Source organism: Nyctibius grandis, chromosome 28, assembly GCF_013368605.1.
Source record: "Nyctibius grandis isolate bNycGra1 chromosome 28, bNycGra1.pri, whole genome shotgun sequence".
NCBI classification, from domain to species: domain Eukaryota; kingdom Metazoa; phylum Chordata; class Aves; order Nyctibiiformes; family Nyctibiidae; genus Nyctibius; species Nyctibius grandis.
The window spans coordinates 6,056,544-6,072,833 of NC_090685.1; the positions used below are offsets into that span (position 1 = coordinate 6,056,544).

Genomic DNA, 16,290 nt, shown 5'->3' on the forward strand with positions numbered 1-16,290 from the left:
AACAGCACAATGAAGTTTAGCTGTACAGTTCCATTCCAGCTCCCTATATGCATTACACTTTTCCTCTAGAGACAAAGCATAAAAGCTTCCAGCCAGTTACACTTTGAGAGAAATAATAACAACTTAAATGAAGTTCCTGTATATTAAGCAGATTAAAGTCCTTTATAAGCATCTCACTGAGGAGATATCTAAATAGTGCACAGTTGAGGCTGAGGTATCCACTACGAGGGGAAAAAAAATTATTTAAGGAGGTCAGAGGAAGAATTGGCAAAAAAAGAAAAAAGCAAGAAAAAGGAATGATGCAAATGGTTGGACTTGATGATCTTTTAGGTCTTTTCCAACCTTAACAATTTTATGATTCTGTGAAAGCCCCAGGGAAGAGTCCCAGCTGAGCAGAACAGAAACCAGGAACAAATGTGTAAGTGATTCTATTAAAATGCTGGAAGGAAAACAAGAGGTAGGAGGGATGACTCAGCAGCGAGCTGTAGTGAGAGTATGATACAGCACAGAAGGAAGATTGAGATGGCAACACCAGCCCAGAAGTTGGACAGAAAGAAGGTAGGTGGTGCTGATGGAGGTGTGCTCCTGGCAGCCCACGGCAGGAGTCAAGTAAGGTCAATACATCGTCAGTCTCAAGTACCAAGGAGCCTCTAGGGACTGAAATTCCTTTCCTAAATAGGAAGAGCAGAGCATTAAGGGCAGGATGACGACAGTGACATGCTCTGGGAGGGGCCCAGAGAGCAGAACACAGTAGTAATGTGTCCCAGCTACTCTTGCGAGCAGGGAACGTCCCAGTGGGACATGATCTGGTTATGAATGTTTTCAGGCCCATCAGCGACTCCTTGAAACCACTGGTCAGGAACACACATTGGAGAAGCAGCTTTTGATTTATAGCTACTCCACAATACCTCAAAAGCTGGGTCTTGTGCACCAGAGACACACAGAGTGTGGTGACCAGCAGAAGACACTCGGTCCCAGTACACCTGCAGGCATACAAGGTCTGTTACCAAAGGAGAACCACAGGAAGATGATGCCTTTTAAAAGGCAGTTAAAAAGAGCTAGCTAGAAAGGATAAAATCCAGGTAGATGGTGTGAAATTTGCTTAAAGCCATCCTCCTAGAGAGTCAGAAAGGATGAGGAGAGCCTGTTGGTTGGCAATTTCTTCCTTTAATCCTATATGTCCCTTCACGTCAGCTCTCAGGACTGCCACCCCACCAGCATCAAACACAAATTGGCCTGACCCAAGTCCATCCCTCCACCTGCATGAAACAGAAAAAAAAAATATTTACTGTCTTTCTGCAAAGGAAGCTAACCCATGCTTTGGGGGTAGAAGCGTCAGGTGTTTATTAGTGTCAGCTACAGGAACAAATAAAACTACAGAGCCCAATAAATTCACTAAAAATGATGATTCATCAGCACTTGTCATTTCCTGGGCAACTGAACGAGGCTGGGTTCCACACTACATTTCACAAGACGCTTTCAGTGGCGAGAAGAGAATTAATGTGGGGATTTTTTACAGGTGCAGGAGGAAGCAATTCTGCAAGGTTTACAATACACACAAAAAATAGGATGGGGCACTGAAGACAAGCCAGGGTCACTGTACGGGCACAATTCCAAAAGCACGGTGGGGTTGCTGCTGCTGTTCTTCAAAGGCAAAGTTCTCAGGGCTCGCTCTCAGTCCTGAAGTCTACAAGAAACAAAGAACCCACGTATGCAATTTTCAACTGCTAGAGGAAGAATTTCATCCAGACAAGACGAAATTCACCTGAACTTGGATTAACACAGAGTTACCTTGAGATCGCAAGTCAATAAAATGTTATCTTCAAAGGGGTACGTGAGAGCCTGAATTGCTCGTTAATGGGTCTGTCCCACCCTCATCAGGAGAGCTGGCCCTGCTACTCAAGTCCACACAGGACTGCTAACATTTTATAGGGTATCTACTGATAAGGTTCTGCACAAGACACTGGGAAATACCAGGAAAGACAGTGCTGGTCCCCACTAGACCTACAGAACAGCAAGGTCCTTTCCTATCTTCCTTTCTGGTTGCACAGTTGTTGCCCTCATCAATATAGAAAAAAAACCCCACACAGAACCAGGTCTCTGCGGTACCGTTAAGTCTGTAAGATGGAGGACGTAATTTAAAAAATGGAATATTACAGTCAAAGATACTTATGTTGCTCATCAAGCCTTACTTGGTCTGGACAAGAAACCCAAGCTCCAGTTTCAGAGTCAGAAACCAGAGACCCTGAGCACACCATGCAACATCTCCCCGTACCTACCCAGAGTCACTGCAGGAACGCCACGGCGCTGCTCTTGTGCGAGGTCTCGGTAGCCTGGTGTGCTTGGAGAACAGCGACCGCTTCCTCGATCTTACAACAGAGAGCACAAGGTGGGGGGGATTTGTGTTGCTCCGACACAGGAGCGCATCGCACAACACGTGATATTCCAGGTCCTGAGCTGGCCTCTGCACAAACCCACTTCCAAGAGGTAAAGGGCTTAAATAATAACAATTATAAAATCCAAGTCTGCTGCTTCTGCAGGAGATGGATCAGCCCACAGAGCTCTTGTGTCTCTTTCCTAGGGAAATGCTGGGGCATCTCTCCGGTTTTAGAGGAGTCAGAACTTGCCAGAGAGAAACCAAACTTCTCTGCCAGGTGGTGCCAGGCAGCCCCACATACAGAGCCCAGTCTCCTTCAAAAAAAATGTCAGCGACAGGGTAAAAGTGAATCCTGCCTCCAGGCAGCAACAAGGAGATGCAGTCAGTTCACTGTGACTGTTCTGATGGGAACCAAAGCTAAATAGTCACCAGGATTAAGGAGGAAACAGAAGAAATGCTGCAGAGAGGCAGCATTTATCTGGTTTCTGTTCTCAGGACAGAACACTTCCCTATCTCCTCCCGGGGAGCGATACCCACCCTGCTTTTCCCCTCTCGCTTCCCAGCCACCTCCAAACCACCTTGGAGCCTGGCCCGTGCTTTCGGGGAGCTGCTCTGAGCTTCTCCTTTTGCTGAAGGCGGGCAGGCGTTCAGGTACCGGGTGCAGTGCCATCAACCCAGGGCCCTTTTCTACTCATTTTTCACTTTAAAAAAAAGCAGCTACTTGCTCTTCCCACGATTATCAATGTCCTTGGCCCATCTTCTGGGCCATGGTCACCTTCCCTTGCAGCAGCAGGTAGTTGGCCCTTTGGGATGTGATTTGTCTGGGCACCAAGTGCCTCCTACCTTGGAGTGCAGGGAGTCGGGGGACTCCAGGAGCAGCAGCAGCTCCGAGTTGTCTATCTCCAGCAGCATCCCAGTGATCTTGCCAGCCAGCGAGGGATGCATCGCATGGATCAGAGGGTAGAGGCGCTCACCTGCTCCAGACACCAAGGAGGACATCAGCGCTACGCAAGACCTCCAGCATTTTCAAAGACAGCGCAAACCCTCTTGCCCTCCCAGCTCTGTCCTTTCAACTGAAAAGGGATGTAAGGGTGGTGGAAAAAAAAAAAAAAATCACTGCTCACAAGCAAACCTACTCCAGCATGTCCCAGCAACAGCGTTTGCAGGCGGAGAAGCTGCTGGGTGAAGCCAGACAGCAGCAGCCACGTGCGGTGGGAGCAGGGCAGTGCCGAACAGCGAGCGCGGCCCACGCCTGCCCATGAAAGGGCCTGCTCAGGCCGGGGCAGCTTCCTCCGGGGGAGGGATGAGCTGCTCCATGACCTGCTGTGCTTCTGCGGGGCCAAGCCCGCGAGGCAGGCAGAGCAGGGCAGCCTCCCCACAACAGGGTGAGCGATCCCCTCCCACGCCACCAGCACTGGCCGCTCCGACGGTGGGACACCAGACAGCACCCGAAGGCCAAGGGCTGTGTGGCAGAGGTGACCCCAAGCCCTACAGCCACCGAGCTCTTCATCAGCGCCCACGAGCAGAGACGCGGGATGGCTCAGAGTTTACTGCAAACGCCCTGGCACAGCCTGGCGGCACGGGCAGGACGGAGCTCTGCCTCCTCTGCAGAGCTGCACCAGACGCTGTCTCACTGCCAGGCAGCTAACAAAGACAGGGAGTGGTTCTGCTGCTTCCATACCCTTCCAACACAGCCTGGATTTATTTATTTTTTTTTAAAGCAGCATATCAGAGCAATCCCACAAAGGCTTACAGCTTCTCCTAGCAGCTGAGTTCTCCCTGGTGCATGCAAGCCCCCATGCCCTTGCATGCACGCACAGCCGGACCTCCTCCAGCAGAGCAGCCGTGACACCCACCGATCATTTGCTTCTGCTCCTGAGGAGGGGCTGCTGCAAGCATGGATGCTGTCAGGGGCTCCTGCCCCTGGACATGCACAGCAGGTTCTCCCACCTGGAAAAAACAACGCAGAGAAGAGCAGCGATCAGAAACGCTGGAAGCGATGCACAAGCTACCTGGCTTGCAGGGTTGGTGCTGGTCCCCAAACCCAGTGGAGCATTTCACCCCTCTGAGCTGCTGGTGCAGACTCTGGCATTGCCCGCTTGTATCCAGATGCTGGCTTCCAGGAAAGCTGGAGCCAGGCATCACACTGGATCCACAGCCCCAGTTACCTCAGCAGCCCCTGGGAAAGGTCCCCGTGGCACCAGTTGAACAGAGCCATGGGGCTGCCTGGGATCAGCAGCCACGTTAACCCAGACCAGAACCAGGACCAATGCACATCGCGGTGCCCATGCCAAAGCCAGGAGCCCACAGAGCTGTTACCTGTGGGGCCACCACGGGTGGCATGTGCCCCATGGGCTGGACGTTCCTGACGGCTGAGGAGTACTTGTACTGCGGGGCACCGCGCGGCAGGGAGGGCGAGGAGGGCACCCGAGCGCTGACCGTCTGCGTCCCGATGTTGGCTGCAATGGGGACAGGAACATTTGTAAGGAGAAGCCCGTTAAATGCATGCCTGCACTGGGGAGGCTGAAGCCAGAAGGGCAGCATGCTCAGAGGGCCTAAAAATGCCCCCCACGGGCTCAAAGCAGCCCCCAGGTCAAGGGCAGCTTCCCCAGACGGCACTGCCATCCTGCCCGCTGGGCTGGGGTGGTGTGATTTTGTGCAGAGGGCAGGAGAGCTGGCAAAGGCACCTACACCTCGTTGTCTGTGCTCCAGAAACACCCATCTGCACCAGCAGCCAGAGGACAGCCACAGCACTGAGGAGGGTGGGCTGCAAGAGCAAGTGCCCCTGGCTCACCCTGGCCCCGCTCCTGCAGGGAGGCAAGGGCAGGGGAATGAGGGAACAGGGACAGAAGGAGAGGGGACGAGCCAAAGACAGCCCCCCTGGTCCCTGCTCGCTTCAGCAATAAGACACTCAACGCCAAAGACCACCTTGGGCTAAATCGCACGAAGCCAGGAGGGTTGTAAGTAGATGCTGCCCCAGCAGACAGTCCCATGTTTTAGGGGACCTCAGACCTTGACCCACTCACCAAGTGGGCAGCTTCCACCCTGGGCTAATTCTGCCTCCTCCCAAACCTGCCCATGGAGGAGCCTCAGAGGGGGCTACGCTGCAAGCCCCGGCCAGCATCCTCCTCCTCCTCACCCACACTAACACAAAAGACAGAGGTGATGGGACAGATACAGGTTGAAGCACTCTCGGGGTGAGGAGTGCTCTGGGCACCACGGGCAGGAGAGCAGCTCGGTCACCACTCCACCACCCTGCAGGAGCACAGCCATGTCACGCTGGCAAGGCAGAGGGGACACCCTGGGACACAGGGACAGCCCCGGCACAGCAGGGCACTGGGGATGCCAGCAAGGCCTGGTTCTCAAGCCATAGCTCCAAACACCTCTGACATGAGCATGTTTTGCTGGAGGCTTGGCCTTGGCAGCAGTTCAGCTAGAGCTGGTGAGAACCTCTGCTTCTGCCCAAGGGGTCCTTCCCCAACCTCCACCTCGGTCTGAGCACTAAGCCTAGGGTGCCATGGCTGCACCATCGTCAACTTTAATGAACGTATTCAAGGAGCAGTTGCCAACAAGACCAACCTGCGTATCAGAGACCTATCCTGTTACCTGAGTCCACAACCTTCCCCAGAAGTTACACACTTATTTACTACAGACACTGCTCCAGTCCCATCATATCCGAGGGCACCATCCGGGCTCCTCCATGAGCAATCCCACAAACCCAACCACCTTCAGAGGCAGATCCAAGCTCGCAGCAAGCACCCTTGTCAATGCATGGCCGCTACGGCGATGTCGGAGCTCGGTCCTTCTTCCACTCACCCACTCTCTGGGCCTGGGGAGGTACGCGGGGCACTTGGGTGGAGGCCTGTCTCATGGTGCTGATGTTGGAAAGCAGGCGCCGGGGCGGTGCGGCAGCCCTCAGGATGGGCGTAGCTGCAGGGTACGCTGCTGTAGAGATGAAGCATGGTTAATAAAGCTTCTTGGTAGCGAAGGCATGGAAGGAGACGTGACGGGGAGTGACCGTGGCTGGGAGAAAGCAGGAGAGCACCTCACCTCTGGGGTCTACCCCAACGTCCCATCCCCTGGTGCCCATCACAGTGACCCCTGCACCAAACCCCCGTGCGCTTCTCCAGGCAGCAGCTCCTCATGGCTACACGCTTTGTGCTGCTTTTAGAGACCCTCAGTCCCTACCCGAGCCCAGCTCGCACCCAGAGCCCCCGGGGAGAGGCAGCTGACTCACGGGGAGGCCGGGAGGGCTGCGCACTCCAGCGAGTGGCGGGACGCACTGGGACAACTGGGCTGGGGCTGTAGAAGGTGGCTCTGGTTTGTGGCTAGGGAAGGAGAACACGTTATCCAAGGTGACTCGGGAGCTGAGCCAGATCTAACGCAGAGCATCTCAGCAGCCACCATGCCCAGACAGCAGAGCCCAGACCACAGTCTGCAGTGTGCCGGAGTGTTTTAAAGATCAGCCCCCAGTCCTGCTGCCTGTGTGTCCTACAGCAGCTCTGTTATCTCCTCCCCATGAGCTTTTGCACCTCTGTAACCTTTCTCCCTCCCCTCACTTCATCAGAGGACTTGTTCTCCATGCCCACACCCTCCCACCAAACCCCTCCTTGGTTCCCTCCTCTGAGGGGCAGTTGGTAGCTACCAAACCCCCAGCCCATTGCCTGGAGCACCCGCACCCCATCAGCATTTTGGCAAGCCCTGCCACTTATGTGGAAGCCGGCGCTGATCCCCCCAGTCCCACTGACCCCACTGATCCCACAGCAGCACGCGCCCGGGTCTGCACAAGCTGAGTTACGCTCCTCAGTCCGACTGTCACCCCAGTCCTCCAGCCTAGGGCAAACCCAGGTCCCTGCGCGAGGCTGCCAGTGGGGAACAGGGACTCACCTGGGGGATGGGGGGTAGGAAGTACCCTGGGGCGGGCTGGAAGGAGCCCAGAAGAGGACCGGGCAGGGCCCTCATGGTGGCTAATCTCTGCATGTACTGGTTGGTGAGGATTGCTTTCCGCTCCTCTTTCCTTTGAGCGAGCGCGACGTAGAGAGGCTTAGTGCTGATGATCCGCCCGTTCATTTCCGTCACGGCCTTGGTAGCCTCTTCTGGGGAGGAAAAACATACAAATCCAAACCCTTTGCTGTGGCCACCCTCTGTCATCACCTAAAATTGGATTAGAACAAGACAGCTAAGTCCACAGATCGCCGCAGCACCCGCGAAGCATGGCGTGGTGAGGGGGCGCATGGGACCCGCAGGCGCCCCATTGCAGCCCCACACCCAGGGTGGGACAGATGGGGCTGCACCCGCAGGGCTCCACAGAGAGGTTTCTCCGGGGAAGGGGAGGATTTGCTTGGGCAAAACCAGCAGGTTTAGGAAATGAAGATGGCGGAGTCTGGGCAAGCCCAAGATGTGCAGCCTGTGATCTTCCAGGGGGTCTGTGCCCCAGCCCCGCAGGACCCACGGGCCAGCAACGCCCCGGTGCTTAATGCTACAGGAGCCAGGAACGGCTGGGGATCAGCGGGGCACCGTGCCCTGCCCGAGGGCCAGGCAGCATCCGTCCCTGGCAGCTGGCAGGTTACAGGTGTCTGACCTTAATGCCACACCGTCCCTCTGCACCTGTACACACGGCCTTCAAGAGAAGCTCGACACCAGTCGTGCTGGCAAGACTGACACTTCTATACTTTTCCAAAAAGCAAAAGCCAGCCCGTCAGCCAGGCAAACCCTGCTCTGGAGTGGCTTGTGGGTCATTTCCATTTGTATCCATGTCACACTGGCCCTGAACCGCAGAGCAGCCGTGCAATATTCCGACTGATGTGGCTTTAAGGTCCCATACCCTGCACTTCACCAGGGCTGGGGTAACTCGGCAAAACTACCAAATATTTGCTGAATCGATAAGCTCAGGACAGCGTGGGGTACAAGTGGCATGTCCCTCACACTTGGCTTGAGATACAAGCCATCAGCAGGGAGCCATGACTCAACAGGATGACAACCCCAATCCATGTCCAAGGGCTGAGCACACCGACCCCAGGAGCTCCAGTGACAGCCCCGGGCCCTCACCTTGGCGCTGGTGATGGTGCCGTAGGGAGAGAACTCCTTCCTCAGCCTCTCGTCGTCTATCCCATCATCCAGGTTCTTCACATACAGGTTGACCCCCTGCAAACAGGCAGAAAAGCAGCTTGGCCTCCGGGCTCCCAAAGTTCACAGCAGCTTTTCAAGCTGGCTGTATGTTTCGCTCGCAGCTCAGCCGGAGTGTGGGACATGCCACAAACACGTCCTCTCCAGAGCTGCCGCAGGACCACGTGCATGCTCCACTCGTAGGTGAGATACCCCTAGTGAAGAGGGTGTCCAAACCATCACTATGAAGCTACTCCAAGACCTCAGGAAGCCACCTGCATTTCCAGACTAATATTTTAATTTCTGGAAAAGAGTAAACCCATTTGTTCACCTGCCAAGATCATCCTGGGTTTAGATCCCTCTCCTCCTTCCCAATACTGCTTCCCAGGACATTACCAGGCAGTGACTGGACCCCTGTGCGGGTCTTTTTTAATGGCAGAAGGGACCCAGCACACTGATCTGCTCTGGAGAGCCCTGCGCTGTCCCCAAGCCGAGGATGGCCCTGGATGCCTGGGGCACGTCCCGGGTGCAGACCTGCAGGATGGAGCATCCCACTCTCCCCTTACCTGGTACCTGCTCACTCGCTCCTGCTTCATCTGCTCAAATTTCCGCTTCAGCTCGCTCTGGCGCTCCAGCCGCTTCTGGGCTCGGCCCACGTACACCATCCGCCCGTTGATCTCCTTCCCGTTCATGTCAGCCACCGCCTGCCAGCAGAGGGAAGGGCTCTGAGCACAGCGGGAAGCCAACGGCCACAGACCTGCTCTTCACCCACCACCCCAATCCAGCCCCATTGTGAGCAGAGATCCCTCTGGGTGAGGGCAGGGGGGCAGCTCTGCTCCCCTTTGCCAGGTCCTGCCCACCCAGGCACCCCTGCCAGTGCCAGCGCCCAGGCAAGCACAAAGCCGGTGAGGTTCCCCACCCCGAGGAGAGGTGGGAATGTTAGCAGGTGACCAGCTCAGGGCTGAGACAGCAGATGAGCAGTGAGGAGCCTCTTGCCTTTTGGGCTTCTTCATGCTTCTCAAAGTTGACAAATCCAAAGCCCTTCGAGCGGCCAGCGTTGTCCATCATGACTTTGACACTTAGCGTCTTTCCTGCAAGAGGAAAGTATCTGTCTGAAGAAGGGTGCCCACCGAGGGGGGGCCACCAGCACACAGCACTGTGCTCGGGAGCCACCACAAGACACCAGTCCAGCGAGGAGACCGGACGGCCGTGGTAGCACGGAGAGCCAGACAGGAGGACAGACAGTGGGATCCCCGCGTGAGGCAGGAACGGGAGGCTGCACGTGTCGGTGAGGGCAATCCCTCCCACCCTGGATGCTGCTCTCATCGCCATTGGCTTTTCCGTTTCTCCAGCCGATGCACTGAGTTCCTTTGGCCAGAAGTTCTCATCTCCTTTACGTACGAACACACGTATTGGGTTCATATGAAGGGTATTCACAAATTACCTGAGCTAACAGCAGCCAAGCATGGACAGTCAGGTCCATGGGTTGGCACAACACTAAACCCTGTCACAAGCAGCATCCTACAGTGATGGACTAAACCAAAAAAGCCCTTTTTGCTTTAAATTCAGACTCAGCATCTCTCATTCCCAAGGCTCCTATAACCAGGCAGCAGGCTGGTTTCAAGACAATTTTAAAAGTAATAGAACAAAAAACCCGACTTTTGTTACCCAAGAAAGTAAAAAACTTCTTTTTTTCAGGAGAGCACCTAATACAAGATATCCTCCATCATAGCAGGAAAGCGCACGTAATGTCCTGATGATTTAAGCCACTGAGGTCCTTTGGTGAGGTGATGTTTAAGCAAGTTAGATCCCATCAAGAGAAGGGGCTCAGCATCGCAGTTAAGCACTCTCCCCAGCTTGCTTTGCAGCTGCCCCAACTCCAGTTTATCAGACGTGAAGACACTTTGCTTCAACAACCGTACTCACCAAACTTGGAGAATATTTCCCGCAGTCTGTCATCATCCATGTCATCCCCAAAGTTTTTGATGTAGACGTTGGTGAACTCCATCGCCCTAGCCCCAAACTCTGCCTCGCGCTCTTTGCGGGATTTGAAATGGCCAACAAACCTGCAGGAAGCAAGGAGAGGGACGTGAAACCCTCCCTGTCCCCTGCAGAGGGAAGATGGACACAGGCACATCTGTCTTGGTACATGCTTTGCTCACCCATAAACCCACCATGTGTTTGACATCCAACAACTTCAGCACATCCCACCTGGGTGTTCCCCTACCCAGACCCCACTTGGCGCTACTGAAACAGGGACAGTGGTAACGCAGGGCAGCGCCCCATGCTGGGGATGTCACCCCAGGAGACCCCAAAAGACCCCGAGGGGTGCCACCAAGTGCCAGCTCTCTTCCTCCAAGGTACCCCCAAGCCCCTTGGGCAGCTGCTTGCCTCTGCGGAGACAGGGATGTAGAGAATAAGGTGATGCAATATAAGCAGCGAGCTGAACAACAACAAAACCTCTTCCTGCCCAGGTTATCTGATGCTGACAGCCGAGATCTGTGGGCACTCGTGACACCGCCTCGGCAGTAAGACACAGCCCAGGGTTGGACTCCTTCCCCACCATCAGGAACAGCTCCAAACCACTATCACACTTCCACCAGCATTGACCACGGAGTCCCGGTGAGAGCAGCAGAGCTGCCGCGCACCGAGGCAAGGGAGGAGCAGAGCCAAGCGCGGAGGTCAGGAGACACTCTCCTGTGCAGCACTTACACCTTCCGGTCGTTGAGCAACATCCCATTCATGGTCTCGATGGCCCGAGTCGCTGCCTCATGAGTCTCAAAGTGAACAAAGCCATAGCCACGGGATCCGTTTTCATCACAAACCACCTACAAATGCAGAGCAAGGAGGAGGAAAAAAAAAAAGACAGACACTCGTTTTCTCCACACTTGCACACGACTAAGTCACAGGAAAACCCACCCTCATTTTCCAGGGGCATTTACCCTCCCCGACATCCCACTCCTGCTGTGGCATTGGGGTGTTGGCAGCAGGTCATGGAGCGGGGCGAGCCCAGGGCCAGATGCCTGGTGCTTTACATGATGCCCAGGAGCTTGTGGCTCACCGAGACCCGCTGAGCTCAGATAGGACAGCACACAACGTCTCTGTGTAGGGACTGGGAAGAAGGGGGGTATGGGGGAAAGCCCCCATTCCCAGGGGAAACACAGCAGAGCCCTTTGGCTTCAAAGCAGGTGGGAATTTAGAGGAAACTTTGTAGGAAGTGAAACGAGAAAGTGAATTTCAGCCAGCTGGAGCACACCGCTGAGAACGCGGGGCAGCTCTGAGCCCTTTCCTGCAGGGCTCACGTGCACGCGTACCTTGCACGACAGGATGTTTCCGAAGGCAGAGAACGTGTCATACAGGGCTTTGTTATCGATGGAGTCATCCAGGTTCTTGATGAAGACGTTTCCAACCCCCGACTTCCTGAGCCCGGGATCCCGCTGGGACCACATGATGCGGATGGGCCGGCCTTTGATCACTTCGAAGTTCATGGTGTCCAGGGCTCGCTCGGCTGGCAAAGAAGTGAACACGGGGGGAGAGAGGAGGGTAACAGAGACAGATCGCCTTCACATCCTCCAGCAGCTGAGATGGGCACGGGAATTAGGGATACAGTTGGACAGGGGCTCGTTAACCTGAACGACACAGGCAGCTCTGCCTCCCAGGGCAGCAGGGCTGGGCAAGGGCTGCTCTCCTCCCCACCAGCCACACCACTCCCTCCTTTTTATTTTTTTTTTTTCCTCTCCAAAGCCCGTCTGACTCCCACGGGATCACTCATTTCACCGCAAGCTCCAGTTTGGCAGATGTCCAACTCGTTTACCCAGTAACGATTTTGGTCTCCAGGGCAACTAACCCACCACCTTCCCATCACCGCTGCCTCGCTCCAGCACGGTACACCTGTCGGGTACCACTGCATCGCCGCAATGCTGGCCAGGAGAGGGGCTACGCTTCTCCACGCCACGAGCCAGCGGGCAGCTGGCTGCTCCAGGGAGGGCAAAGGGAGTTTTGGTGCCCTTCTCCATCAGCTTATGGAGGAAGGTGACCTTGCAAGAATCACTTCTCCCATTCAAGCCCAAAGCCCAGCTGCCGCATCCTTTCCATCTCTAAGCAGAGATGGGAGTGGGATGGATGGGTCACCTCCTCAGCCACAAAAGAAGAGAGAGCAGATTGGGATTAGTTACAACCAAAACCCAACATTAGCAGAATATTGCCCAAGCCCTAACAGCTGATGCATCCCCCTAAACAACTGCTCCCTCCTTTTCCACCACCTGCCCTTCCCTTTCTTGCACACCCCGAGCCCCGTTGCAAGGCAGCTCCTCGGGGCTGCGTTAACAGGGAACTTACCATCTGCGGGCTGCTGGAAGTTTATGTAGGCGTAGCCCAGCGATCGGCGCGTGGCAACGTCCCGACAGACTCGGATGGACATGATGGGCCCAGCAGGCGAGAACTTCTCGTAGAGCATGGCTTCGGTCACATCTGGGTGGAGGTCCCCCACGTAGAGAGAGGCTAACGGATAGCCAGGGCCGCTAGCGTTCATGGTCAACCACAAAGCTCAGCTGTGGAGGAAGACAGACCCAAGGCTGCAGAGCCTGGGTTTGAGATGGCGTGCAGCAGCCACAGACCCACACTGGGCCTGGCCCCATCACACCACTGCAAGCCGTGCCCTTCCCATCAGCAACGGTAGGACTGGAAATGCCCCAAGGATGCTGCAGTCCCCAAATTTTTCAGGGACATTTCAATGTTGGTGCAAAAGCTGAGCCGAGGCCATCTGTCCATCGCAGCCCTCGCACACCCAGGGAGCGCCCAGAGGGACCCAACACACCGCACACAGCGATTTGTTCCCTTCAACACTCAAAACCCAAGAGAAATACAATGGAGTTTCATTCCTCAGAAGGTAAACAGCCCTTCCCCACCAGAGACTTCCATTTTGATTCCTCCTAGACACTCCCTCCAGCCGTCTGCTCAGCCAGAGCAAACCTGGGGAGTTCGGGTTTGCTTCGATGGACGGAGCAGCCCTGCGGCCCACGCTGCTTCTGCCAGCGCTCCCAGCCACTATCTCCACGTCTAAGGTGGCAAACGCAGGTTTTTAGCCAGCCCTTCCCAGAGAAACAAGCCTCAGCTTGCCGACGAGGCCCCCAAAGCGGAAGAGACGCTCAGTCTCCTACTGTTCTCAGCTGGGTATAAAGTTGTGTGTGAAGATGTCAGTTGCTGCTTGAGACCCCCGAGGTACCGCCTGGGAAAACAGAAGTGCAGCTCCTGCCCTGGAAAATTAAGCCAATTTTTGGAGCTCCTACCTTAAAGCCCAAAAGCCCTCGGACGCTTGTTAAGATACCCTACGGGTGCTCAAAACAAATGCACACGCACCCCGGAGAGGTGCATCGAGCAATGCCTCGGTCACAGGTAAGGCACTGCCGAGGGGGCAACACGGGAGAGCCGGGCACCAGCTCCGGGACAGCCCTGCTCTGCGGCCGGGAGGCACCTCCGGGGGAGCTCAGAGAAATGAACCGGCTGGGAGAGCGAGCACGGCATCGCCCTGCAGCCGGCGGGGAGAGAGCGAGGGAAGGGAGAGCACCGAGCGGAGCTCGGGTCCGGGCGAGGCGGGGGGCCGCAGAGCTGCGGTGCGGCCCCATCCCCGGCGGCGGCCGAGCCCCCCGCGGCAGCAGCTCCTGCGCCCGGCAAAAGCAACGGGGCCGGGTACCCGCAGCCCCCGGCACGCCGGCGCCGCGGAGGAGCGAGCTGCTCGCCCTGCCCGACCCCGCTCCGCTCCGCCGGCGGGGACCACCGGCCACCCCCGCTCCGGGCCGAGACCCCCCCCGCCCCGGGAGCAACCGCCCAGGCCCGGTCCCCGGCCCCGCACTCACGCCGAGCGCTCCGGCGGGCGGCACAAGGCGGCTCCGGCCGCGGCTGCGGGCACCGCCCGCCTCTTCCCGCGGCGGCGCCGGGGGCGGGCCGGGCCCTCCCCGCCCTCCGCCAGCTGGGCCCGGCCCGGCACCGCCCCGAGCTGCGCCCGGGGGGGCGGGCACCCCGCGGGCAGGGCTGGGCTGGGCTGGGCGGGGGTAGCCCCGCGGTAGCCCCTCGGCCGCGGAGCTGAGGGGTTCAGGCCGAGAGCCAGCAGCTGCGGGGGCTGTTTCTCGCGGACCGCAGCCCGGGCAGCCGCCCGCCCTCCGCGCGTCGCCTCGAAGGGCACCGGTGCCGCACCCGAGCGCTGCCAGCGTGTCCCACCCACGCGTCTCTAGGAAATCGCCTGCAAGGTCTGGCGTGTAATTCCCTGAAGTTCAGAAATCCAGGCAGGGGCCGGTGAGAACTGGGGTGGTTTAGCCCGGAGAAAAGGAGGCTGAGAGGAGAGCTCATCACTCTCCACGACTGCCTGAAAGGAGGCTGTAGCGTGGCAGGTGTTGGCCTCTTCTCTCAGGTGACAAGTGATAGGACGAGAGGAAAAGGCCTCAAGTTGTGCCCGGGGAGGTTTAGATTGGATATCAGGAAAAATTTCCCCATCAAAAGGGTTGTCAAGCATTGGAACAGGCTGCCCAGGGAAGTGATGGGATCAGCGTCCTTGGAGGGATTTAAAAGACAAGTAGATGTGGTGCTTGGGGACACGGTTTAGTGGAGGGCTTGGCAGTGTTAGGTTAATGGTTGGACTCAATGATCTTAAAGGTCCTTTCCAACCAAAACAGTTCTATGATTCTATATACACAGCTCGGTACAAACCCCTCATCATGAGGCACTTACGCACTCCCAAACTCCACAGCAAGCTCCCTCTGCACCCAACAGAGACCCACAGGATACAGAACCTGGTCTCTGCCATCGCCTTTTATCTGGATGACATGAGTGTTGCAAGGTCACCTTCATCCACAGAGGTCACACCATTATGTGCTGGACATCATGGTAGGTGTATGAGAGGTGATGATTTGTCATTAAACAACTCGCTGTGCAGCTGCAATGCTCAATGAAAAAGCGCAGGAGCCTGGGGCAGCAGGCAGGGTAGTTCCATCAGCAACTGCCCAGCACAACTGTGTTTGCAGGGCTCTGCTGGGCCTCAGTCACCAGCACCTCCACGTTTCGACCAGGGTTATTGCTCACAGCCACACTCCCTCTGCCTCCATGCCTTTAAGGAGGGAAGCTCATGCAGCAGGACAAGTGTCTCACGTAGAGTTCAGCTGAACAGGTCTGCTGGATTTCATGAAAAAAGGCAATTCCTCTGCTGCCACAAAGTCCTTGAACGCTGCTCAGGAGACACACCAGCCTGCTCCACGCAGTGCACACCATGCAGTGCCACGGTCCCACACGTTAAAGCAAAACTAATCCAAGCGTGGTTCTCAGCTCCACCCCACCCCGTACTCTCAGAAGGGTCAGTTGCAGTGCAGATGAAGAGAAACCTGACCTTCCCAAAAGCCTTCTGGTGGTTTCCCCCACGGAACCGCCTCACCCAGAGGTCAGATGAGCATCAGCGCCAGGAATGAGAAGCTGCAGCAGCACCAATTAGATCAGTTTAAACACGCAGAGTACACCTGGACTCTTACTGTGCCTGGCCCAGCTGCAGCACCCTTTTCCAAAAAGACAGAATTGCTTGAAAAATTAAGATATTCCCTCAACTCACCACTGCTGCAGACCAGGCTCCTAGGCTCATAATTTCTCCCAAAAGAGACAGTAAGGATGGGAGATGTTATCTGAAAGAACTGAGGCAGAACAAGTGCTCTAGGAACAGGAGCAGCTAGCAGGGCCGGGATTTTTTTCCTTTTCAGAGCTGACAATGTCATCAGCATGAGACAAAAACATCATTTAAGAGCAGTTATGTCCATAAAGGCTGAAGAAAA

The 16,290-nt window shown here is 56.1% G+C and overlaps 1 protein-coding gene across 1 annotated transcript; it reads right to left on the reverse strand.

Moving 5' to 3' along the window:
* Nucleotides 1-1,593: 1,593 nt before the first annotated feature.
* PABPC1L (poly(A) binding protein cytoplasmic 1 like) lies at nt 1,594-13,013 on the reverse strand. Its single transcript, XM_068419688.1, has 15 exons — nt 12,821-13,013; nt 11,797-11,990; nt 11,195-11,310; nt 10,409-10,548; nt 9,479-9,573; nt 9,049-9,186; nt 8,426-8,521; nt 7,265-7,531; nt 6,615-6,705; nt 6,194-6,322; nt 4,697-4,836; nt 4,234-4,327; nt 3,221-3,351; nt 2,280-2,369; nt 1,594-1,687 (listed from the first exon to the last, which is right to left on the reverse strand). The coding sequence occupies exons 1-14, from the start codon at nt 13,011-13,013 to the stop codon at nt 2,286-2,288; spliced, it is 1,908 nt and encodes a 635-aa protein (XP_068275789.1). The 3' UTR covers nt 1,594-1,687; nt 2,280-2,285.
* Between the last annotated feature and the right edge of the window lie 3,277 nt (nt 13,014-16,290).